General features: G+C 37.4%; 1 protein-coding gene across 3 annotated transcripts in view; it reads left to right on the top strand.

Annotated features, from left to right (window-relative positions):
* LOC114047022 (DENN domain-containing protein 1A-like) overlaps positions 1–26,395 on the top strand; it is a 702,955-nt gene that overhangs the window by 5,866 nt on the left and 670,694 nt on the right. For all 3 annotated transcript variants that reach the window (XM_027867675.1, XM_027867672.1, XM_027867676.1), the window contains exon 2: positions 17,916–17,986. In XM_027867675.1, the coding sequence (XP_027723476.1) occupies positions 17,916–17,986 (71 nt within the window). The remainder of the gene's footprint in view (positions 1–17,915; positions 17,987–26,395) is intronic.

Genomic DNA, 26,395 nt, shown 5'->3' with positions numbered 1-26,395 from the left:
TAGGTAGTTTCCCCCTGAAAACTGCCTCCTTGTAACTAACTTCTGCTCGTTGATTCTGGTTTTGACCTCTGGGACCAAGGAAAACAAGTCCGTTTCCTTTTCTATAAGACTGCCTTTCATATATTTGAAGATAATTATATTTCTCTTAAACCCTCTCTTCTCCATGTTAAGCATCCATAATCCTTTCAATTGATTCTTCAGTCCTCTCCCAATCCTGGTCTCCTTCTTAGATACATTCCACCTTATTAATACTCTTCCCCAAATGTTCATTTTATAAAATAGGAAACCAGCATGCTATAGTCGAAGAACCACGGACTTTGAATTGAATTTGAGATCTGGCTTTGAAACTTCTGAACTGCCTGACCTTGGGCAAGTCACTTGAGGTTCAGTAGCCTCATCTGTAAACTGGAGGATAGGCTTAGAATTGCTTTGAATCCTGAAAATTCAAGTGACATTGTTACTTCCCTATTGTCTGTCAGAACTTGAACCCAGATTTTCCTGACTCCAGGATCAGCCCACTAGCCATTATACTGCATTGCTACTTTAATGTCATAAGTTATAAACCAATTGTTGTCCTGCATTGATGGAGAGAGTTTCCACACCAGCAGTTACATACCGATGAAGTTATAGGTCAGGACCAAAACCAGATGGGAATAGTAAGACTGGTAATCCAGACCTCATGGTTGGAGTAAAGAAAAGGCTTAATCAGGTGCTTGAGCTGTTGCTCCTCCTATTTGCAAAAGCTAACATTGACCTCTAGTCTGTGAGGAAGACCAGGATCCTCTCTGAATAATATAGGAAAGTGAAGAAACTTGCCCTTCTGTGAGACAGTCAGCAACTGAGATTCAAAAAGTCTCAAGTTAATATTAGCTAGCCATTAACTCTCTCTTGCTTTTGGTAGAATACAGCAAAGCAGACAAATTTGGTTCTTTGATTTTTTTGGAGCCTCTTTGTTTTGCAGGAAATATTGCCATAATATCTGAGTGCTCAGAAAGGGAACTTATGAAGCATGAAATTATATTAAGTGTAAAGTTTGTACAAAAATGAACCTCTTGTTCTTGAAACTAGACTGCTCTGGGCTAGTAGCTTAGGGGAACTGAAAGAGCACAAGACCTGAGTTTGAATCCTGACTCTGCCACTTACTGTTTGAAATCCCTTCACCTCTCTAAGCCTCAGTTTTACCAGCTTTACAGTGGGAATAAATTTACCTGTCTCACAAGGTTGGTAGGCGAAAAGTGCTTTTAAGACCTATAGGACTGCGAGTAATTTCTTATTTCTAGGAATGGGTTCCAAGTTTCTGTGTCCCAGTTACAGGAGGAAAGAGACCATTTGTAACTGACTGCTGCTTATTGACTTTAACTCAAGGCATTACTTAGCCTGCTGAGAAAAAATTTCAAGCAGCAGGTTAACTGATCTTACCTTTCCTACTCCCATCCTCAATAACAACAAAATTCAGTGAACATATTTGTTAAATGCCCTACTATGCAGTTGGCATTGTGCTAAACACTGGAAATACAAAGACAAAAATTAAATGGCACATGCTGTCTGGGAATTTACATTCTACTGGGGGAAACAAAATAGTTTCAAGGGGGAGAGAGTACTAATCATTGAGGTGGGGAATGAGTGTGGCACCTGAGCTGTGTTTAGAAGGAACCTAAGATTCTGAGGTCAGCGTCAGAAGGAAGAACGTGCCACATACAGGGGGTCACTTGTGCAAAAAGCATGGAGGTAGGAACTGGAAAGGCCTATGAAGGGAAGAGCTAGCATGCCCCACAAAAACACAGGTTTTTCACAAATGGCCTTATGGAAAGAGATCTCTAACTTAGGCAATTTGGAAGCCAAACTGTAGGGCACCATCTGTGTTGCCCTTGGTTTAAAAAAAAAAAGTTATTTTACACATGAAATTGAATTGAAATAGTTTCAAATGTGACCAGTCAACTTTTTTTCTTTGAATCACTAGAAAGCATTTAAAGTGATCCTGGGAGAATTCTGATCATAATGTTTGAATGTATCTGGGTGTGATTGTCCACATTGCTTGATGGAGTAATTAGGACTGTGTCCAGAAGCCCTGTGACATTCTAAATATGTTTACATTCCAGACCTTTAAACACTATTTAAAAGTATAGGAAGCTATATAAAAGTAGACTCAAGGACCCTGGATTAACACTTAGAAGGCCTATTCCTGGGAAGCAGATTATAGCTCAATATAAGAAAGTATTTTCTAACTATTATAACTGTCCAACAGAGGAACAGGTTGCCTTGGGTGGTAAGTGAGCCTCATCCCTGGAGGTCTGTAGAGATTGCATGGTCATTCGTTGCGAGTGTATGCTTCATGTGGGGCTTAGACCATTTCTGAGGTCCTTTTCAACTGTATGGATATGGGATCCCTGATAATTTTCTAGGATGTTTTGACTTTGAGATGTCATGAAGTTAGCACCCTGGAAAGCTCCTCAAAGGTTACTCTTTAAGCATGAACAAACGTGTGTCTGGCGTGCTTAGGGAATTAATAACTAGCAGAGCTTGGACAGATATGTTTAATTCTTATTTAGTCTTGAAACGATCCCTGTGGATTGGAATGTGGTTAATATAAAGTAATTTAACTGATAGCATAGACACATTGCCGGAAACCATACTGCAGTCTAACATTGGCTGTGGTGACATCTCAGAACTTGTTTTGATGTATCAAGTGAAGGAAGTGGGTTATAAGTCATTGAAGGAAGTATTCTAAGTGAGTATGAAGCAACCTGACACATTTATGGACCTAGGGAAGAGAAGATGAAATATATTATAGAAGCTAGCAATGAGGAGCCTGGCAGGATGGCTAATTCAACATTCTTCTGTTGTTTCTTACTATCCTGGGATTGTGACTAACCTATATTACATAAATACAATTTTTTCCTCTAACTTAATATATATTTATTTAATGCCTACATTTGTTAGCACTGTGGAAGAAACAGGTCCTGTGCTTAGTAGCTGATAATTAAAGATCACTGGGCTATGAGTCATGAGGCCAGAGTTCTAATCTTGCTTCTGCAAACCATTTTTCTTCTCTGGACTCTAATTTCCTGCTCTGTGAAATGAGGGAGTTTAGTCTAGATCTTGTTAATTTGTAACATTCTATGTTCTAAGGGCTCCTTGAGCTCTAGCATTCTTCTATGTTCTAAGGCCCCTTCCAATTCTAACATTTTGTCTTCCAAAGTCTCTTCTAGCTCTCACATTCTAGGACAGTGATTCTATGATCTTTTTCTAACTACAGCTAAGTCAACCCATTTACTAGGGGTGAGTTGAGGGTGGGGTATGGATTGAGGACAAGATGTGTTCATCTGATAGGAAGGCTGATTCTTGGAAGCTAAAAAATGGAGCGTTTATTTTTATTTTGTTAGACCTCTTGGGGTGGAGGAAGCGGACCTGGATTCTGCTTTATGTCTGTGAAGGTACAACCTTTTCCTGGCTCTTTTGGGATAAAAGGTCTCAATGTTTCCAACATTCTTTTTGTTTAAAACTGGCTGTGTTGGACAACGGGAAAATAAACAAGAAAGGAAAACACACTAAAGAAAGCAGAACCTCATTCTAGTCCCAGCTATTCTTAAAGGAGTCAAACAGCCATTATTTCCCAAATCCTTGAGAGTTACACTGAGATAAAATAAAGCAATTCAATAAAAAAGCATTTTGAGAGAGTAATGTGGTGTTCCTATGCTTAAATCCTGGCTGTGCTGCTTACTACCTTAGTGACCCTGGACAGAGTGTTTTTCCTGGAGTGAGGTGAAGGGGACAACTAATATTGAAAGCAAAACACCATTGCTTCTTTAATTATAGCGTCTCTGTCTCTATATAGCTGATTCATAAGATTTTAAATGGCTGAGAAGGATCACAGAGTATTAGGGATCTTAGTGGTCACGTAATCCTACTCTTTTTATAGATAAAGAAATTGAAGGTCAGAGAGAAGAAATGTTTTGTCCAGGTTACAAAATAATAGCACCAGTATTTGAACCCAGGTCTTCTCACTCTAAATGCAGGGGGTTTTGTATCCTTTATGAAACTGACTCTGAAAATATTACTAGAGGTGACATGTTAAAAATAAAGTTTTGTAATTGCTTGTGTAATTGCACAATGAAGTTAATCATTTTATAACAAGTCTCAACAGTATCTTACATTCTTTTCTTGAAGTGTTAACTTGTTGAGAGGTTAGATAGAAGGCACCCTTTGCTAAAGCATTCCATTTTAGGATTAAGATGACAAAAGGAGATTTGTAAAACATTAATATATACTTTTTGCCTATTTGTTTAATCTTGAGGCATCAAGATTTATTAGATGATGATTGTTTGCCATCTATATTGAAAAGTATATATAGTTTCTGGTCACATAGTTGTTAATATTCAAATGATTCAAATGGTTTACTGAAGTTATAATGTATTGGAAAGATGACTGGATTTAAAGTGAGTGGACTTCTGTTGAATTCCTTCTTCTGTTACCTATTAACTGCATGACAGTGGGTAGTTTGCTCTGCTTTTCTTGGGTCTTAGTTTACTCATATGTATAATGAGTGATTGGACTAGTTTATCTTTAAGTTCCCATCTTGCTTTAAACTTTATGATTATTATGATAAGTTATATCTAAAGTAAATATGTGATTACTATTGAAGGGTATGAAATGAGCTGTAATGAGTTCCATTTCAACAGTTAAAGAACTCTACCTATTAAGCATCATCTCTAGACAGTGGAGGATCTAAAGATAAATATGATAATGGTTTAATATGACTTAGACTGAGATAAATGTAGTAGTACAAGTTAGAGTATAATAATGACAAAGGAGTGACCCAGACAAGGTGTTCTAGGAACATTTAAGGATGGGAAAGTCACTTGCAGCTTTGGAGGGATGGGATAGGGGGAAATCTGGGAAGGCTTGATGAAGAAGATGGTGCCTGAGCTGGGCCTTGAAAAAAAAGATTATCTATCTGTCTGTCTGTCTGTCTGTCTATCTATCTATCTATCTATGTGTGCTTTGCAACCTTTAGAATGCTATACAAATGTCAGCTATTATTTCAGCATGGGAGGAGTACATTCCAAGTATGGAGGTAGGAAAGGGCAGGAAGACTTCAGGAAATTACTAATAGTCCATTCTGGCTGGAATGTAGAGTAGACAAAAGGCAAGAATGGTAGAGTGGCTCTATATTGTAGAGGGCCTTGAATGACAAGATCAAGAACTTATATTTTATTCTATAGACAATAGGGAGCTACTGAAGGTTTTTGAACAAGAGAATTTATGCATTAGGAAGAGTATTTTGGCAGGTGGGTGAAGGATGGTTTGGATAGGGGAGAAAATGGAGACAGGAAATCAAGTTAGGAGTTCATTACAGTAATAAAGACAAGAGATGTGATGGCCCAAACTAGGGTGGTTGCAGTGTGAGTTGATTAGAAAAGACTGATGTGAGAGATGTTAGAAAAGTAGAATTGTCAGAACTTGGTAGTTCAATCATCAACAAGTACTTATTAAACACTGTGTGCTAGTAACTGAGGATACTAAAATAAAAGTGAAAAAGTCCCTTCCTTCAATGAATATTCTATCAAGGGAAATAATACATACACATATAAACATATACAAAATAAATACAAGTTAAGAATTACCAACTACCTCCTGGAGGACAGGATGAAAAAAAGGCCTTAGGTAGAAGGCAAACTGAACTTTCTTCAAAAAACAAAGTAAAACCAAATCAAACTCTTGTAACAAATATTCATAGTCAAGCAAAACAAGTCCACACAGTGTCCTTGTCCAATAATGTATGTCTTTTTCTGTAGCATCAACTTCTCTTTCAGGAGAGAGATAACATTCTATTATAGTATTATAGGCCCTCTGGAGACATTGTTGATAATTGCCTTAATCAGATTTTTTAAGTCTTTCAAAGCTATTTTTCTTTACAATGTTGCTGTCCCTGTATACATTGTTTTCATGGTTCTACTTATTTCATTCTACGTGAATTCATACTCCCTGTGATACTCTGAAATTGTCTCTTTTGTCATTGTATGGGACAATAATGTTTTATAACATTCATATACCACAATTTTTTCAGCAATTTCACAGTTGTTTTAGAGACAATTTAAGGATGTGCCTTAGTAGTTCTCTCTCTCTCTCTCTCTCTCTCATTTCTCCCTTCAGAGTTAGGAATTTGGTTGTGCTTGTTACTTATTCCCTACCTAGTATTATCCTCCCCCTTCAGTGGAAATTTCTCCCCTTTGTTTCTTTGCTTAGTTTGGTGTATTTCTACACCAGATTGTTAGGTTTGTATGTGTGTTCAACCCTCCTTTGTCTGGTTCAGGTAGGAGTGAGGTTCATCTGATGCCCACTCTCCCTCCCTCCCTTTCCTCCATGTTTGTGTACTTTTCTTCTCAGATATTCCAAATGTGAGAAATAGCAAGTTCCATTGCTCCTTTCCCTCCTTTCTATATTAATGCTTTCCTTTTATCTTCTCTTTTCTTTTCTCTATTAGAACCCTCAGAATAGAATCCTCAGTATACCAGGACTTCTGTTTTTCTTATTTAACTTCCTCAGTACCTTTTGAAGACATCAAAATTCTGAAAGGACACTTGTTTGTACTCCCTTATTAGAATGTTTGCACTATATCATCTTACAGCTCCTCCCACTTGCTTAAATAAATTTATCTCTCTAGGTTTTTCTTGTGTTTGTATTTCAAAGTTCCTACTCAGATCTTTTTCTAATCAGAAATGCTTGTAAGTCCTCTGTTCCATTAAAGGTCTATTTTTCTCCCGTGTAGGATTGTACTCAGTTTTGCAGGGTAAGTTATTCTTGATTATAAGCCTATAACTGTTGCTTTTTGGAATATTGTATTTTGAGATCTTTTCTCTTTTATAGTAGATGTTGTCAGAACTTGTGTGATCCTTACTGTAGTTTCTTGGTACTTGAATTGCTTTTTGTATGGAGGGGGACTCCATGAGGAGGGAGTGAATTGCGGGTGGGTGGGATAGCCAGTGCAAAGGCACAGAAGATGGAAGATGGAGTGGTATGTGTGAATAAGGCCAGTTTAGATCAAAGAGTGATGTTCAATGAAAGAAAAGAAATTGGTGCTAGGTTGTAAAGAGCTTTAAAAAATAAACATAGGAATTTATGTTATGTCCTAGAGGCAATAGGAAGCCACCAGAATTGATTGAGTAGGGGACTCACATGGTCATATGTGTGCTTAAGGAAAATTACTTTGGTTACAATGTGTAGGATGGGTTGGATAGATTAGAGTGGTTAAAGACTTGAGACAGGGAGACCTGTTAGGAGGCAGTTGCAATAATCTAGATGAGAGGTGATGAAGATTTGAATTTAGATGGTAGCTGTGTGAGAGGAGAGAAGAGATTGCATGCAAGAGATGTTGTGGGTAGAGAAATGGCAAGATTTGGCAACTGATTGAATATGTGGGATGAAAGGGTATGAGGACCTGAGGATAATGCTGAGGTTGTAAACTTGAAAGAATGGTGGTTTCTGACAGAAATAGAGATGTTTGAAAGAAAGGAGGGTTTTTGGGGAAAGATAATGAGTTCAGTTTTAGATATGTTGAGTTTAAGATGCATGTAGGAGATCTATTTGGAAATATCTAGTGGGCAGATGATGTGGGACTGAAGCTCCACTATGTGAGTTATCTGCGTAGAAATGATAGTTAAGCCCATAAAAGTTGTTCAGCTTACTGAGAGAGAAATTGTAGAAAAGAATAGGGCTTAGGACCAAGCCTTGGGGAATAGCCCAGTTTAGTGGGCATGATGTGGTTGATGAAGCAGCAAAGGAGTCTAGGAGAGAAGAGAACCAAAAGAGAGGAGAGAGTATCCAGGAGACAGAAATCACCAGGGTAAAATCCAGCAGGTAAATCAATGAAGATGAGAACTGAGAAAAGACCATTACATTTGGCAATTAAGAGAGCTTTGATAACTTTGGCGAAATCTCCTTTAGTTGAGTGTGAAGATTGGAAGCTAGACTGCAAAGGTTTGAGGAGTGAGTGAGAGGAGAGGAGGCAGAAGCAGTGAGTATAGACAACTTTTTCAAGAAATTTGGATAAGAAAGTAAGAGAGATGTGGAATGATGATGTCTAGTGAAGATTTTTCATGGATGAGGGAGACTTGATACGTTTGAGGGCAATATGTAGAGATGAGTTGAAGATAAGGGAAGGGGGAGAGAGAAAAAAGAGGGGGAGGGAGAGGGAGAAAGAGGAAGGGGAAAGGGAGAAGGAAGGGAAGGAGAAATGGGGGAGAGGGGAGAGAGAAGAAGGGAGAGGGAGAAGGGAGGAAGGTAAAATAAGGAGAGGGAGGGGGGAAAGAAGGGAAAATGAGGGGGATTAAACACACATGTAGAATTGGCTTTATCTAGGAAAGGGCCACTTTTATCAGAGAATGAGTAAAGTGAGGAGATGAGATAGTAGTAGATGATGTCAGAGAGTTTTGGGATGAAGAAGATTAAATGATAATTGGTAACTTTAGGAGAGAAAAATTTCAGTTGAATAAAACTGACTTGATTTGGTATGTGGAATAAAGGAAGAGGAAGTGTCATAGATGGCTTTAGGGTTTCAAGCCTGAGTGATTGAGGTGCCATCAAGGGAAGTTGGGAGAAGGGACAGGTTTGGGGAAAAGATTATGAGTTGTTTTGGGCATGTTGAATTCATGGTACTGATGGGCCATTTAAGTGGAGATCAGTTGGTCAACAAGTATTTTTAAAGTACCTACTATGTGTCAGGAACTGTGCTAATCATTATATATTCAAAGACAAAAATGAAACAGTCCTTGACCTCAAAGTCCTTGCCTACTGTTTCAATGTCTCAGATCTCCAGCTCTTAATACTCAAAGGATAATGTAGCCACAGATTGATTTTGAGAGGACTTCTAAGTTTTCTTTCTAATCTGATGAAATGTAATAAAAGAAAAGTGGATGCTAAGTGAAATCACAAATCTGTATATATGTTTTAGGATAATTTGGCTTTTCCATTGTTTGGACTCTTTTATCATTCATTATATCCATTATATATTACTTGACCATAGAAATTTGGAGTTGGAAGAGAACTTCAAAGCTTCCTGGTCTAAGCCCCTCTTCCCTCCCTTCCCTATGGGTCTTTTCGACAGCACAGCATGCCTGGCAGTTGGTTATTCAAACTGTTGACTCACTGGACATTATATAAAGAGTTCTGTAAAGAAAAATGTTCTTTTCTGACAAACTCCCTGACTTACTCAAATGCTTATTTTTGACAGAAACAAGAATTTAGATAAAAGATAAAGCTTTTGTTAAGCACTTATTATATGCCAGGTACTGTGCTAAGTACTGAGAATATAAATATGAAGAAAAAGAAAGCCAGACCACTAGGGTAAAGATAGAGAAGTAATTAGGCTAGAGAATCATGTATAGGTTGAACTGGGTTTGATAGTAAGCGTGGTTGGCGTGTTTTCTTTCAGGTTCATTTATAGCAGTCATTTGTGTCTATGTATTTGGGGTTTTTTTTTGTTTGTTTTTTTTTTTACTGAAGCAATTGGGGTTAAGTGATTTGCCTAGAGTCACACAGCTAGTGAGTGTTATAAGTATGAGGCTGGATTTGAACTCAGGTCCTCCTGACTCCAGAGCCAGTGTTCTATAAGAGTAATTGAAGACCCTAGAGCACATGCCAGATTATAGGAATTAAAGTTGCAAGAGATTTTTTAATATAATATTTTCCCCCAATTACATGTTAAAACAATTCTTTTTCACATTTTAAAAAAAAGTTTTCAATTCCAAATTCTGTCCTTCTCTCCCTCTTCTCCCCACTCCCTGAGATGGTAAGCAATCCGATATAGAATATACATGTACAGTCATGTAAATCATTTCCATATTAGTCATTTTGTACAAGAAGACTCAAATAAAAAAATGAATGAAAGAAGGTGAAAAATAGCATGCTTCAGTCTATATTCAGACACTATCTGTTCTTTCTCTGGAAGTGAATGGCATATTTTATCATGAGCCCTTTGGGATTGTTTTGGATTATTGTTTTGCTGAGAATAGTTAAGTCATTCACAATTCTTCATTGTTCTGTATTGCTGTTACTGTGTACAACATTTTCCTGGTTCTGCTCACTTCACTTTGCATCAGTTCACTTAAGTCTTTCCAGGTTTTTTTTTTAAATCATCCTGCTTGTCATTTCTTATAGTGCGATAATATTTTATCACAATCATATACCACAGCTTGTTTAGCCATTCCTCAATTGATGGGCATCCTCTTGATTTCCAATTCTTAGCCACCACAAAAAGAGCTTGGAAGAGATTTTTGATATAATCTAGTTTAACCTCTTCATCCTACAGATAAGGAAATGGAGGTTTAGAGAAGGTCCAAGCCTAAGGTCACATAGGTAGCAAGTTGAAGAGCTATGATTTGAATCCAGGTCTTCTGATTCCAAATGCAATGTTCTTTCTACTTGGAAGAAAACATACTATGACTTTTGTTTGTTGATTTAAGATAATAATATATCGGACATAAATACCTTGTGCTAGAACCAAGATAGAACCAAGACTAATACATCATGATCATGCCCTCACATTGAGTACCCTTCTTCCCCCTCTTTTTTCAGCTTCATTTATATTCATGTATGTTGTCTTCTCCCATTGTGAGCTCCTTGTGGTCAGGAACTGACTTTCTTTTTGTATTCATATTCCTGATGTTCAGCACAATGCCTGGCACATAGTAGATGCTTAATAAATGCTTATTGACTGACTTGACTTTGCCATGATGATACATTAAATACATAGAGCATGAGACAGATAAGATTTATGCCTGGAGTAGAAGAAAATGGCCTGAGTGTGGCCATTACATTCATCAAATTAGCAATGAGTATTAGCAATAATTTCCATTTCTATACTGCTTTGTCATTGCAAAGTGGTCTCCTCACATGTGAAGCAAGTAGAGAGTGGCCAACATTTTAGATAATAAAACAAGCTCTAGGAGAACTGTTGCTCACAGTTACACAGATGGGATGTGTGTGTGTGTGTGTGTGTGTGTGTGTGTGTGTGTGTGTGTGTGCATGTGCATGCGAGTGCTAGGCTGGGGCTCATATCCTCGCTTCCAGCAGGCCAAAGTTCCAGGCGCTATTTGTTTCACCAACTGACTTCTCCAGGATGGAGTTTCTTTTTGCAAGGAGTTTAAAAAGATAAAATTGAAAAGTCATGGATTAGCTAAGTAGAATGAAAGCAGTGATTAATATTCTCCTGAAAAGCTAGAAGGTATCTTAATTTTTATAGGCAAGTAGAAAATAGGAAATAGTAATTAAGAGAGGGAACAAAACAGAAAAAAAGCCTTTCTTGTTTGAATGTGAGTTAAGTACTCTAGATTTGGTGTCTATAAAAATAGCTCATGGAGATTTGTTGATGTCTTTATATATAACTTGTCTCATAGTGTTAGTCATGGCTCCTTCCATCTGTAACATGTAAATGAACATAGATAAATGCAACTGTAACTAATAATTACAACCCAATTCATTCCCAGTGTTTCTGAGAGTATCTCACAATTTCAAACTCCATGTGGAATGTCAGGATATAGATATTAGAGCTAGCAAGGACCTTGGGCTCCATCTAGTCCAACTTCTAAATTTGATAGATAAGGAAACAGGCCTAGAGAGATTTCGTATTGCCATAGGTGACACATGTAGATAGAGGCTGAGGATACAGCCCTTTATGGGAAAGAAGAAAGAACATGATTCATAGTCTGAAGACCTAGGGTCTACTGATTCAGCCACTTACTATCAAATAATATGACCTTGAAGTCACATAATGTCTTTCAGCCACCATTTCCTCAACCTTAGAGTAAGGGTGACCACTTCTACTTGTGACAGTTAAATGAAATAATAAATATTAATCACTTGATAAACTATAACTTGTAAGCGTTAAGGTATTCTAAAGGTATTATTTTAGGTATTATTTAAGGAGGTACAAGTACTGTAAAGTCAGTACTTAAAATGTGTTGGATTGAACCAAGTTTAACAATTTAGCCAAGTGAGAAAACTTCGTTGATTTTATCATCACTCCTCACATTGAGGTAATAGTTATGAACTATTTTAAAAAAATTCTTATTGTCAGTTTCAAATTCTCTCCCTCCCTACACCCTCTCCTTCACCCATTGAGAAGGCAAGAAGTATGATATACATTATATTGTATGAAATACCATGAAAGCATGCAAAACATTTCCACATTAGCCATATTAAAAAGAAAAGCAGGAAAAACAAAACAAACAAATAAATGATATGCTTCAATCTGCTCTCAGAGTACATCATTCTCTGTGGAGGTGGATAGCATTTTTCATCATAGGTCCTTTGGAATTGTCTTGGATTATTGTCTTGAACAGAGTAGCCAAGCTTTTGCAGTTGATTATTGTCACAATATTGCTGTTAGTGTGTATAATGTTCTCTTGGTTCTACTCATTTCACTTTGCATCATTTCATATAAGTCTTCACAGGTTTTTCTGAAACTATCCCATTTGTTATTTCTTATAGCATAGTACAGTTTTATCACAATCATATACCACAATTTGTTCAGGCATTCCCCAAGTTATAGACATTCTCATAATTTCCAATCCTTTGCCACCACAAAAAGAGCTCCTATTAGTATTTTTGTAAATATAGGTTCTTTTCCTTTTTCTTTGGTGTCCTTGGGGTACAGAGCTAGTAATGGTATTGTTGAGTCAAAGAGTGTGCACAGTCTTATAGTCCTTTGGGCATAGTTTCAGATTGTTCTCCAGAATAATTAGGCCAGTTTACAGTTCTACCAACAGTACATTACTGTGCCTATTTTTTCACATCCCCTCCAGCATTTGTCCTTTTCTTTCTCTTTCATGTTAGCCAATCTGATGGGTGTGAGGTGGTATCTCAGAGTTGTTTTAATTTGCATATCTCTGATTATCAGTGATTTATAGCATTTTTTCATATGAGTATAGGTAGCTTTGGTTTCTTCTGAAAATTGCCTATTTATGAACTATTTTTTAAAAAGTTAATAGCTAAATATGAAAATATGTTTTGCATGATTTCCCACGTGTAATGGGTATCATTTTGCTTGCCTTTTTAGTGAGTTGGAGATGGGTTGGAGGGAAGGAGAGAATTTAGAACTCAAAATTTAAAAAGAAAAGAATGCTGAAAATAAATAATAAGTTGAGAAAACAAAAAATTTTTAAAAAGTTAATAGTTAACATAATTTAGAAGGATAGGGGTAGAAAATAGACTAGGGTTTCATTGTTACTAAAGTTTGTCTTTGCTTCATCATGTTAAGATTATTTTATGAAAGTGGAAAAGCAATGTGGTATACTGGAAATAGAATAGGAGTCAAAAGACCTAGGTTTTAGTCCTGACTCTGTCACTTATAAGGTCATGTACCTTGGGTAAATTACTTTCCATTTCTGAATCTCTGTTCTTGTCCATAAAATGAGTAGGCTGGACTATGTGATCTCAAGTGTATCTCTAACCCTAACATGCTCTATTTTATGGTCCCTTTAAGCTCTTCCATTATGTGAGGTGAACTTCCCTCTCAGCCCCTACCATTCTATACTGATGTAGAATCCAAGCGATTTATTAGTGGCACATTCATGTTTCCTAGATGACTTAGGGTTTTTATCAGGGAAGACAGTACAGACTGTTTTAGTGCCTCCTTCTTTGTGACAGTTGGGGATTTTACCCTCAGTGCTTGTGTGCCCATGTGTACATAATATCCATTTTGATGTCAGTACTGCTGGTGTTTTCAAGTCTTTGGGGAAATGGTTGGGGAGTTATGATTTAACATACACACATTCATTTTTTGTTGATGCTTTTTGATTTCACATTGATTTTAGATTTTATCCCTTCTTTCTCCCTATCCACGGAGCCTTTCCTTGTAACAAAGATTAAAAAAGAAAAGCCAAAAAAAATAGTAGCTTAGAAAGACTGAATTTGTTGTACACCATGTCTAACATCATATACAATATTCCACACTCATAGTTTCTCCTTCCCTCTACCTTTGCAGTGAAGAGAGGGAGATGCAAAAAAAAATTCATCATTCATTCATTCATTCTTCTCTTTCTTAGAGGCTTCTGGGTTAATGCATGGTAGAAAGAGGAAGATTTTTCCATTTTTTTGTTCTTTGCCAGTGTACTGGGTTTGAGGTGAAACCTCAGAATTGTTTTGATTTGCATTTCTCTTTTTATTAGTGATTTGGAGCAATTTACAGTTCTTTTAAAAACTTTATGTCTTTTGACTCCTTTACTGTTGAGTCACCAAATCTTCTCTGGGTCCAAGCTTAGTAATTATACTTTCATAGCATTCAGCTTCATTTTAGTGTTCTTTCCATTTATGTTGTAGTCAGTATGTGTGTTTTTTATATTGTTTTCCTGATTCTGCTTATTTCTTTTTGCATCAGTTCATATAAGCCTTTCCATATTTCTCTAAATTCCTTACATTTGTTGTTTCTTAAGGTGAATTCGTATTTTATCATATTAATGTAATATAGTTTGTTTAGTCATTCCCCAATCAATGAGCACTTTGTTTTCAGTTCTTTTCTACCTCAAAAAGTGCTATCAATAGTTTGATGAATATTGGAACTTTCTTCTTGCCTTTGACCTCCATAGAAGGTATATGGCTGGCAGGGTATCTCTGGATCAAAGGCTATGGACATTTCAGTCACTTTAAAAAAAAAAAAGGTATACTTTCAGATGATTTTTCAGAATAATTAGACCAATATTTGGCTCTTCCAGCAGTGTATTTGTGCACATGTATATCTGCAGCCCTTCCAGTATTGACTGTTTTCATCTTTTCTTATTTTTGCTTGATGTGTTGAGTATGAAGTAAACCTGAGTTGCTTTGATTTGCATTTCTCTTTTTATTAGGCATTTGAAGCAATCTTTCCTATGATTCTTGATAGTTCCACAATTTTTTGAGATGTTTGTTTATGGCTTTTGACCACTTATTTGTTGAGGAATCGCTCTTGATTAGTAGCTCATGATTTAAAATATGCATTAAATAGATATGAAATACCTTTGTGAGGGTATGAACAGGCAGTTTTCAGAGGAAGAAATTAAAGCTATCTAAGAGTCATATGAAAAAATGCTGTAAATCACTATTCATTAGAGAAATGCAGATCAAAAAACTGAGGTACCACATCACACCTATCAGATTGGCTAACATGACAAAACAGGAAAATGATAAATATTGGAGAAAATGTGGGAAAATTGGAACACTAATGCATAGTTTGGTGGAGTTGTGAACTGATCCAACCAGTCTGGAGAGCAATTTGGAGCTATGCCCATAGAGCTATAAAACTGTGCATACCCTTTGACCCAGCAATACCACTTCTAGGTCTGTACCCCAAAGAGATTAAAAATGGGAAAAGGACCCACATGTACAAAAATATTTATAGCAGCTCTTTTTGTGGTGGCAAAGACTTGGAAATTGAGGGGATGTCCGTCAGATAGGAATGGCTGAACAAGTTGTGGTATATGAATATAATGGAATACTATTGTGCTATAAGAAATGATGAGTAGGCAGACTTCAGAAAAACCTGGAAAGACTTATATGAACTGATACAGAGTGAAATGAGAACCAGGAGAACATTGTATACAGTAACAGCGGTGATGACTGACTTTGATAGACTAAGCTCTTCTCAGCATTACACGGATCTAATACAACTCCAAAAGACTCGTGATGGAAAATGCTATCCACATCCAGAGAAAGAACTTAGGAGTCTCAATGCAGATGGAAGCATACTATTTGTTCTCCTTTTCTTTTGTTGTTTTGTTTTTTTCCTTCTTTCTCATGGTTCCTCCCATTAGTTCTGATTCTTCTTTAAAATCATGACTAATGTGAAAATGTTTAATATGAATGTATAAGTAGAGCCTATATCAGATTGCATGCTGTCTTGGGGAGAGGGGAGGAGAGGGAGAGGGAGAAAATTTAAAACTTAAAATCTTATGGAAGTGAATGTTGCAAACTAAAAATAAATAAATTATTTAAAAAAAAGAAATGCTTTTGTGTGGTCTAATGTAAATAGACACTATTCCTTTTTTAGCCTCTTTTAGGGTAGAAAAGTTAATTGTATGGTTTCCATCATATATTGTTTTATGTTAATCCAGAATTCTAAGTGGAAAGGAGCTACAGAAAAATCTATTGATATGTAATATGTAAATTGTTAAAATGTGCAGAAACATTTTCTAATTAATATTTGTCTTCACCACTAAGCAAGGGGAAGTGACTATGACTAAAGTATGAGTCTCCCTTTTGCCCCCTCAACTGTACCTTCAACACACATAACAAGTGACTTTACAAGTTTGAACCTTTCCTTCTTCTCCCATGGGAGGCAGTGTGAGTGTAGTGTAAAGAACACTTGTTGGGTAATTGGGAGTCCTGAGTCTAAGTCCTGGCTTCACCACTAAGTGCCTCTGACCTGAGATAGGCCACTTTTTCTAGTCATGAGTTTCTTTATCCCTAAGAGTGCTGGCCCTGGAGTCAGGAGAACTTGGGTTCAAATATGGCCTGAGACACTTACTGGCTGTTTGACCCTGGGCAAGTCATTTAACCCTGTTTGCTTAGTTTTCTCATCAATGAGGGTACTGGCATCCTTCTAGTTACTGAGGTTTTCAACCTCAGTATCTCAGCCATCTCACCACATATATCCAGTCACATGCCGAACATTGCCATTTCTGTCTCTGTAACATCCCTGGCATCTGTCCTTTTCTCCCCACTCACCCACCACCATGGTTGAGGCCCTTAATACCTCTCACCTGGACCCTTAAAATAGCCTCCTAATTGGCTTCCCTGCCTCCAGTCTCTCTTCACTCAAATCCATCCTCCATACAGCTCCCAAAACAATTTTTCTTAAATACAAGTGTGGCTATCTCACTGATACTCACTGTACTCTAGTGGCTTCCTATTACCTTTACGATAAGGACTAAACCTATGATCTCATTGTCACTGGAAACTCTTGGGTGAGGAAATGCCCTCTACCAATGCAGTTGGCATCTCTGCATCTTATAGTCTTAGAGCAGAGATGTCAAACTTGAAGCCTGCTGGCCACAAGCAGCCCCCAAATCCCTCAGTGTAGCCTGAACCAGATTAAAATGTAATTGAAAAATATTTAACAAAATAAACAAAAATTTAATACAACATAGATAATGTTAATTTATGGTTTTCTAAGTCAGTATGCTGCAGCAGGGATCCTTTGAGTTTTATGCCATTGGTCTTAGAGGGTTCTGTAGAACAGTGAGAGATTAAGTGATGTGCCTAGGGTCTCTCAACCAGTATGTATATCTAATGCAGGACCTGAATTCAGATCTTCCTGACTCTGAGGTTAGCTTTCTATCCTTTAGGCCAGGACTTCTTAAACTTTTTCCACTCTTGATCCCTTCAGTGCTTCTTAAACTATAAAAGTTTAAGAAGTGCTGCATTAGGCCATGAGGTTTCTCTTTACCTCTAGGATCAAATAGAAAATTCCTTGGCATTTAAGGCCCTTTATAACCTGGTCCCAACCTACCATTCCACTTTCTTACATATTACTCCCCCTTAAACAGACACACTGGCATTCTCAGTGTTACTCATACGTGGTGCCTTTGTATTGGCTATCATCCGTGCCTGGATACACTCCCATCTCACCTCTTATTCTTAGAATTCTTTGTTTCCTTCAAAGTTTAGCTCAAGCGCCACCTTCTATAAGAAATCTTTCTTGATCTGCTAGTGCCTTCCCCTCAAAATTATATCTGTTTTGTATATAGCTATGTATATACATGCTGTCTCTCCTGGATAGATTGTAAGTGCCTTGAGGGCAGGGACTGTTTCACTTTTGCCACCTTGTGATTGTGCTGATTCTGATTGAGTTTTCACCAAAATCTATATGAGACTTCAGAAATGATTTCTACAGTATTCTGCAGTGTAGTATAAATATTAATAACCTTTGTGTTATTTTATTGTAGGCAAAATCCAGAGACTACATTTGAAGTGTATGTTGAAGTGACCTCTCCTGGGACAAGAGGCCCTCTTTCAGGTACTTGTGTGTTTGGTTAAGATGAGGTCTATTCTGTTTGCTTTTACACATAAGATACATGTTTAAATGGCAGAGTGTTTATTTTTTAAAAATATATATTTGTTTTGAGGGTGTTTGTAGCCCTGGGCTGTTTTTACATCATACTACAAGGAAAAAAGTCATAATAAGTATTTTATACATTTCAGATCATGCAATGCAACATATTGTCTTGTTTCAATTATGCCAGAAAGGTCTTAATTTGAATCTTACCCTTGATATGAGAGTAAGTTGTTACGTGTGAAGCAGTATTCTCATCAGGAAGACATAGATCACTGTTTTCCTTGTAAAATTCTCTATCTTGTTGTGTTCCTCTATAATCAAACCTGAAAGGGACACTTGATTTCTAGTCCATGTTAATTTGACATGGGCAAGTCACTTCCTGTCTTTGGACTTCAGTTTTCTTACCTGTGAAATGGAAGCGTTGGATTAGATCACCCCCAACATCCCTTTTCATTCTAACTGCTGTCAGTATATATGGTGTAGTGATAATGGATAGAACATTGGTCTTAGAGTCAGGTGACCTGGGTTCAAATTCTGCCTCACACTTTGAGGACTAGCTGTGTGACCATGGATAAATCACTTTAACATGTTGTGGTCTCAGTTTCCCTATCTGTAAAATGGGAACTTTTGTACTTCTAGAACATAGAGTTGTAAAGAAAGTACCTTGCAAAACTATGCAAAAATGAGTTACTGTTAATACTCCCAACATATGTCCCAACATATGTGTTCGAAGGCCCTTTCACCTCTAATATTTTCTCATTCTTTGACTTCTTAGCACACTTTCTTGTTCTTTTAAAAATAAGAGTTTTTTTTAATGATGATTTGGATGTAACCTTTTAGAAAAAAAACATATCAAGTGATACATGTAGAAAACTACAAATGGGCTCAATTTATTTATTTTCATTTAGTTGCCTATATTTTGAGTGTCTTAGGTGAGCAGTCATAAATATTCAGTCTAACCTCCTTTGTGAGTAATAATTATCATTTGAGCAAGAATGAGAGTATTGAAAAGGAAAGAATTAGCAAACGTAGAAATGAGATAAAATAATAGAATAAGCACATTGCAACATATTACCAACAATTTACAGGGGGGGAATAGAGGCATCATCTAGGACACGGTATCACTAGAAAAGGAGGTGGGCTGATCCTGTATTAAGAGTCAGGGACAACAGATGGACAGCCTGAGGGCTGTACTGGTCTCCATGAAATATAAAATAATCAGAGGAAGGCCTTCAGTGTATTGGGTGGATACTCTAAGGAGGATTTAACAGAAAGACATCGATAAGAATTGCACTGGATGAGACAATATGAAAGAATTTTAGTCTGTCCTGGTGAAGGGAGCTTTTGCATGGATGAGATCACAGATTTATTGAAATATGGAATTATCTTGGAAAAAATCACCATTACTGTATAAAAGTGACAATGGATCTCTATACCTGGGAAATCAGTTTGCATTCTAGTCTATTGGTTTTCCCTCTATGGCAAATGTGTTTACTTTATGTCATTAAAAAAAATCACTTCTCTGTTAGTTTAGAAAATGTTGCTAAGCTTTTATGAGTATCTCTGAGTGGTAGGTCAAATGATTTCCTTCTTACAGATAAAGGGAAGTCATTCATTCATACTTAGGGAATACTTACTACATTCAGCAAACTGTGCAAAGTGACATAGGGTATATAATCCACCTTAGTCCTCTAGGCCTTAATAGAAATGGATACACGGAGAAGGGACCTTAGAAAATATGATGTTAGTGTTGGAATGAACCTGTATAATTATCTGGTCTGATTCTTTTAATTTTATTGATAAGGAAACTGAGATCCAGAGAAGTTATCTGACCTAATTAAGGTTTCAAGATTGAATTAATAACAGAGCCACCATGATGAACCCTAGCTGAATCACTTGAGTTAGGAAGTTCTGAGCTGTGATTGGTCTAAGGCCAATTGGGAGTCCTCACTAAATCCTGCACTAATATGATGAGCTCTGGGGAGCTAAGGGTCACCAGGTGGCTAAAGAGGGGTGAACCAGCCTAGGCTAGGAAAAATGGAGCAGGTTAAAGCTTCCATGCCAGTCAGTACTGGGATTAGACCCTTGAGAGGCCCACTTCCAGCCTGGGAAAGATGGGAAGATCCAGTCTTCAAAAAACTAAAACCAACCAAATGACACCACCACAATAATAACAAGAGCTATTATTTATATTGCAATTATAGTTTAAAAGTGCTTTTTATAGGATCCTAAACCTGGGACTAAAAGGGACCTCAGAGTTCATCTTATCTAGCCTCTCATTTTACAGCTGAGGAAACTGAGGCACAGGGAGATTAATTAATGGCCAAAGTCATGTAGGTAGTGTTGGAGAAAGGATGTGAATCCAGGACCTTTGACTTCAGAGCCAGCAATCGATCTGTGAAGTAGGTAGTGCAAATATTATTATCTTCATTTGGCATATAAGAAAGTTGAAGCTAAGCAAGGGGAAGTGACTATGACTAAAGTCACATAAGTAATGAGGGTAAAGATATACTTTGGATCTTGGTGTTCTGATTGCAAAAACTTCAAGCTGCTCACTAAAATAAAAATACCCGCCTTCAGAAAACATTCCTGGAAAACACCTGGAAAAAGCATCACTCATTTAAACATAAAGAGAAAAAACGTTGTGTCATAAGGTTACTTTTTTAAGTAATCAAGAAGAATTTTAGACCAAAACTAAATATACTTGGTCTACCCATTGAGCCTTAGATGTAACCCAGAGGAAGAGCAAATGATCAAAGAGCCTATGCTTCAGGGATATGGTTTAGTTAGTCAGAGTCAAAGCCAAGTTAGATATTCTAAAGTCCTTTCCAGCTCTGAGACGCTTTTAAACAGCATCAACGTTCTGAGTTTCTTTCTTCCCCTCTTCCCTGCTGTCCTCTCTCTTCCTTCCCTTTCCCTCCTTCCCTGCTATTCCTCCTTCTTCCTCCCTGTCTCTTTCCTGCCTCTCTCCCCTCTCTTGCCTCACAACTTCCCCTCACCTATTCCCCCCATTTTTCCTTCCCTGCCCCTTCAGTCTCCCTTCACCCCCCTTTTCTCTGTTTCCTTTTTGCTGAATCCACATATATGCAGTTTGTCTACTGATTTTTCTTTACATCACTTCATATAAGTTTTTCTGTATTTCCTTGACTGCTCATATTTATCATTTTTATGATAACATAATATTCAATTACATTAACGTACTGTAATTTATTCAGCTATGCTTCAGTTATTAGGCACAGAAGTTGTTTTCAGGTTTCCCCCCCTAACACCCCCCCTCCACTTTATTTGGGGTTTATACAGGTAAATCTTTTCCTTTTTAATGATGTTTTGGGGATGAAACCCTAACAATGGAATTGCTAGGTTGAGAGCTGTGATTGATTTTGTGACTCATTGCATAGTGCTGTATTACTGTTCATAATATTTGTTTGTATCAGGCTGCTGCTGCCTGCTAACAATATATTAGAAGTCCTATTTTCCTATAGCCCTGCAAACATTGGATTTTATCCATTTTTGCTGTTTTTGTCATTCTAGCTGTCCAGATGTTTTAAGGGGCTTTTGGCCATTGTTAGATAAAGACCATAATCTATTACTTAATATTTAATCTCGTTGACTGGTGTAAGTTCATACTGTCCTAATTTTCTATAAATTGTCTGTGGTAGATTTGTTCCCCTTTGATGTTCTACAATCTCTTATCACTATCATTTGAGAAAATTGCTAAGAATCTACTGTATGAATTGTCTTTGTTTCTTGTGTCTGAACTGTTTTTTGGTGCCAAATTCTCTGGACGAACTTAAGCATAAACATTACATTGTACAGTACTAGTGTCTGGGCATAATCTTCCCTTTGAAGTTTGTTTGCATCCCCCTGGAGGGATTAATTCCCTGCTGTGGGAAGGTGGGTTAAAAAGCACTGAAACTACTTTGCAGTTTTTTAATTGGGAGATTTAGTATACATTTTGTTCTATAAACCAAGTGCATTTACAGGGTGCTTATTTCTTAGTCCTTTGCATGTCCAGTGATATATTTTTACTGTTAGAAAATAATTTTGAAACTTTAAAAAGGCTACTTAAAAAAACTGATAGGTTGTCCCACAAATATGATGCGTGATAACAATCTTTGAGATAGGTGTGTGTATTTGGAAACCTTCAAAGTTACTAATATAAATGAACTTATTTTAATTCAACAAATATACATTAAGCATCTACTATGTTCAGAGTCCTTCTTGTGCTAGGGATCAGATGAAAAACAACTGTCTCCGACCTCAGGGAGTTTATAGCCTAATGGGGGAGATATGACATGAATGACACAAAGGAGCATGTGATAGGGACCATAAAGAATCTCACAAGAAAGCATAAGAAAATTGGAGGAGGGATAGCTCCCTCTTGATTTGTCAAAAATCCTACCTCATCTTTTAGGGTATAGCTAAAATGTCACCATTTTTTATCATCTCGGTAGTATGTGATTTCTCCTTTTTCTGGAGTTCTGCAGCACCATGTATCTGTACTAGCTACTTCCCATATTCTATTTTTATGTTATAGATATAGTCATACAGGCCTACTCTGCACAAGGTTGCCTGGACTAATGGTGTTCCAAAACAATATACTTAATGTATCCTCAGCCTGGCATTTGAAGTCCTCTGCAGTCTCATTGATTTGATGGAAATAACAGCCTCTATCTTCCAGTTTTTTGTGGCTCCAATTAGTGATGTTTGCTTGTACTTGCCTTATCTTTTCTAGTAGATTGTAAGCCAGGGGTTCCCAAATATTTGTCTTTCTTACCCTTGGTTTTCAATAAAACCTTTCTGTACTTGCTATTCAATATAAAATATGAAAGGAAATAAATTCTAGAGCTTACCATGCATATACACATAAGAAATAAAGTAAAGATTTTTCATGGAGAAAACAGTATTTGGCACATAATATTTTTTTTAGCCCCATAAAATTGTTAATGTAAATTTTTTCACTAACATTACTAATCTTAGAATATTTCAATAGGATAATATAGTTATTTACTAAGCATTTCCCATACCCCCTTGGTGGGGGGAGTCTTCATACCCCAGGTTGGGATCCCTTATTATAAGCTTATTGATGGCAAGGAGCAAGGTGTAGTGAAAAGAGCATTCATTGGATTTGAAATCAGGAGACCTAGATTTAGTCTACATGCTGATTTTTTACTTGCTTGTGACCTTGGACAAGTACTTTACTTCTCTGAGGCTCAGTTTTCTCATCTCTGAAAAAGGGAATAATAATATCTGTACTACCTATTCACAAGGCAATTGTAAAGAAAGTCCTCTGCAAATCTTAAAGCTCTGCAGAGGGCAAAGTGGTTCCTGTATGGGCCACAGAACCTACTACAGGTTCTCTCGCATAGCAGGTGCTTAGTAAGAGTCTTTTTGTTGGATAAACGAAGCATTTACAATAGTTTTTTAGATAACGAATCCCCTTTTCTCTACCGCCCCCGCCCTGCTTCCTGTCTTCAGAAAAAATTATGTGTATAAAATTGTTATGCAAATAGTATTTGCCTCTTAAAAATTATATGTAGACTTGTGTATTCTCCTCTCAATCCTCTTTCAAATTCAACAAATCCAACAATGATTTGTTCAGTGACTACTGGATACTACACAGTCAAACACCGTTCTAAGTACTAGGGGAGATCCAAAGTTTAGGTAACAGAAAATTCCTGCCCTCCTGGAACTTATATTTTAGTAGGATAAAGATACTAACACAAATAAATACTAGACAATATTGGTGTCAGCTAATTGTATACAGAAAGCAGGTTGAGTAGGATAAATCTTATCATTATTTGCCTTTAACAAATAGTTACGCACCTGTAAGTACAGAACACTTTGGGAGGTTCGGGGAGAGATGCATGGGTGAATAAGATGTGGTACCTACCCATAGAAGCTTCCAGTCTAGTGGAGAGAAAGAAAGGAGTGGAGGGTATAAGCATCTGTATAGCACCTACCATCTGCCAGGCACTATGCTAAGTGCTTTTTACAAATATTATCTCATTTGATCTTCCCAACAATCCTGCAAACTAAGTGGTGTTATTATCCCTATTTTACAGTTAAGCAAGCTGAGACAGGCTGAGGTTAAGGGATTTGCCCAGGATCACACAGCTAATAAGTATCTGAAACTGGATTTGAATACAGGTCTTCCAGAATCCAGGCCCAGCACTGTATCCACTGTGCTATCTAGATGCCACTTTTATTGTTGTTGTTCAGTAGTGTCCAACCCTTTGTGACCCGGTTTTTGGGATTTTCTTGTCAAAGATACTGGAGTGGTTTGTCATTTTCTTCTCCAGCTCATTTTAGAGAGGAGGAATGGAGGCAAGCAGGGTTAAGTGACTTGCTCAGAGTCAAAAAGCTAGGAAGTGTCTGAGGCCGGATTTGAACTCAGGAAGGTGAATCTTTCTGACTTTAGGCCTAGCATTCTATTCACTGTACCACCTAGCTGCCCTTGATACCTCTAGTGGGGAATTGTGACTCATACACAAATATCTATGTAGTTATATTCCAATTTATAAGAGAGGTACAAACCAAATACTGTGTGAGGTTTTGGAGAGGAAAGATCCTTCTCAACAGGAGGATGGGTGTTTAAGTGTGGAGAAGATTGTTGGCAAAGGCCTAGGGAGGGGAAAGTGCAGGATGTATTTGGATACTGCCTAGTCCTATGGTTGGAGCCCAGATGGGCTGAGTGTGAGAAGAGGCTGCAATGGGAGGACGGAGTCAGGCTGAGGACGCTGACGAGTCTACCAATTGTCAGGCAAAAGGGAATCATTGATGGGTTTGCATGCTCTAATAACAGGAACATGACACATATACAGATTATTGTAACATGAAATAGAGCATAATAGCAACTTATGTTACATATTGCTTTATAGAACCCATTATTTGGAGGGGATAGAGATCTGGACTTCGAGGCAGGAAGATCTGAGTTCATATCCTGCCATCAGTAATTACCAGGTGTGTAAATAAACAAGTCCTTTGATTTTTCTGGGCCTCAGTTTTGTCATCAGTAAAATGAGGGAATTGAACTACATGACCTCTCAGGTCCTTTACAGTTCTAAGTTGTCTTTAGTCAAATTTATCCTCATGACATCCTTGTAAAGTAGGTATTAGAAGTGATATTATTATTCCTGTGTGAGAAATGAGGAAATTGAGATCATGGGAATGAAGTGACTTGTTCAGGTTCATCCAGCTAAAAAATGGCATAGTCAAGATTTGAACTGAGCTCTCTTGACTTCCAATCCTGTGTTCTTTCCAGTTTGTGCTCAACATATAAACAATTTGTGTCTGGGATTCTCTCTGGGCACCTACTGATAAGTATTGGGTATTACAGGCATCAGAGACATTGGTCATGCTATTGTGCTCTTATTATGTAATAGCAAAAATAATGCTGTTATGCTCTGCTATTACGCTCTATCAAGATAGAAGTTACCTCTTCTGTACTTGGAAAGGGGGGGGGTCTCTTGCCGTGGAAAGCAGTTTATGTAGCCTCATCTTTGACATGCTGAAACTTTGCAATGAATTTTAAACTAAAATGCTCCATTGCAGTTGGCCTTGCTGTGCTTGCTGCAAATACTGTCCTATGTCAGATAGTTAACATTAAGAAGAGCAGCCTCAGGTTCTTTCAGGATATGTCTGCGGACCGGTTTCCTTCTTGCTTCATTACCTTCCATTACTACTTTGTGAAAGTAGAGAGTGACAAGATATCTCAAGAACCACATGAAAAGAATATTCAGAGAAAGGGTTGTTCTGGCTGAAAGAATTTTCTGGCTGGCTCCAGGTTAAGCAGAGACCCATAGGATTATAGAGCACTGAAACAGGAAGGAATCATAGAGTGTTAGAACATAGAACACTGGAAAATATAGAACTTTAGAGTTTGACCAGTTGAGGGGTGTAAGGCATGGGAGGGGGAAAGAAAAGGGAATAATGTAACCCTTGACTCTCTCTACCTCCTGGCTAAGGGAGCCTTTGAGGTCACCTGGTCAATTGACCTTGATTATGTTTAGAATGTTACTTATTTAATAGACCTGGAAGGTATAAACCTTGAGATTGGGAGGGGAGAAGAAACAAAGCATCATGGTTCCCCTGGAAGCTAGGGGTCTGGAAGACCTGAGTTCAAATCCTACATCACATACTAGCTGTGTGACCTTGGGCAAGTCACTTAAGCTGTTTTTGCTTCAGTTTTCTCAACCGTAAAATGAAGATAATAATAGTACTTAACCTCCCAAGGTCGTTGTGAAGATCAAATGAGATAATATTTGTAAAGCACTTAGCAAAGTGCCTGGCACATAGTAAGTGCTATATAAATGTTAGTTATTACTACTACTACTACTACTACTACTACTACTACTACTACTACTACTA

The sequence above is a fragment of the Vombatus ursinus genome, unplaced genomic scaffold (genome assembly GCF_900497805.2).
Source record: "Vombatus ursinus unplaced genomic scaffold, bare-nosed wombat genome assembly UNPS02014786.1, whole genome shotgun sequence".
In the NCBI taxonomy this organism is placed as follows: Eukaryota; Metazoa; Chordata; class Mammalia; order Diprotodontia; family Vombatidae; genus Vombatus; species Vombatus ursinus.
Note: the sequence above shows the minus strand (reverse complement) of the source record. Positions and strands in the feature narration are given on the sequence as shown.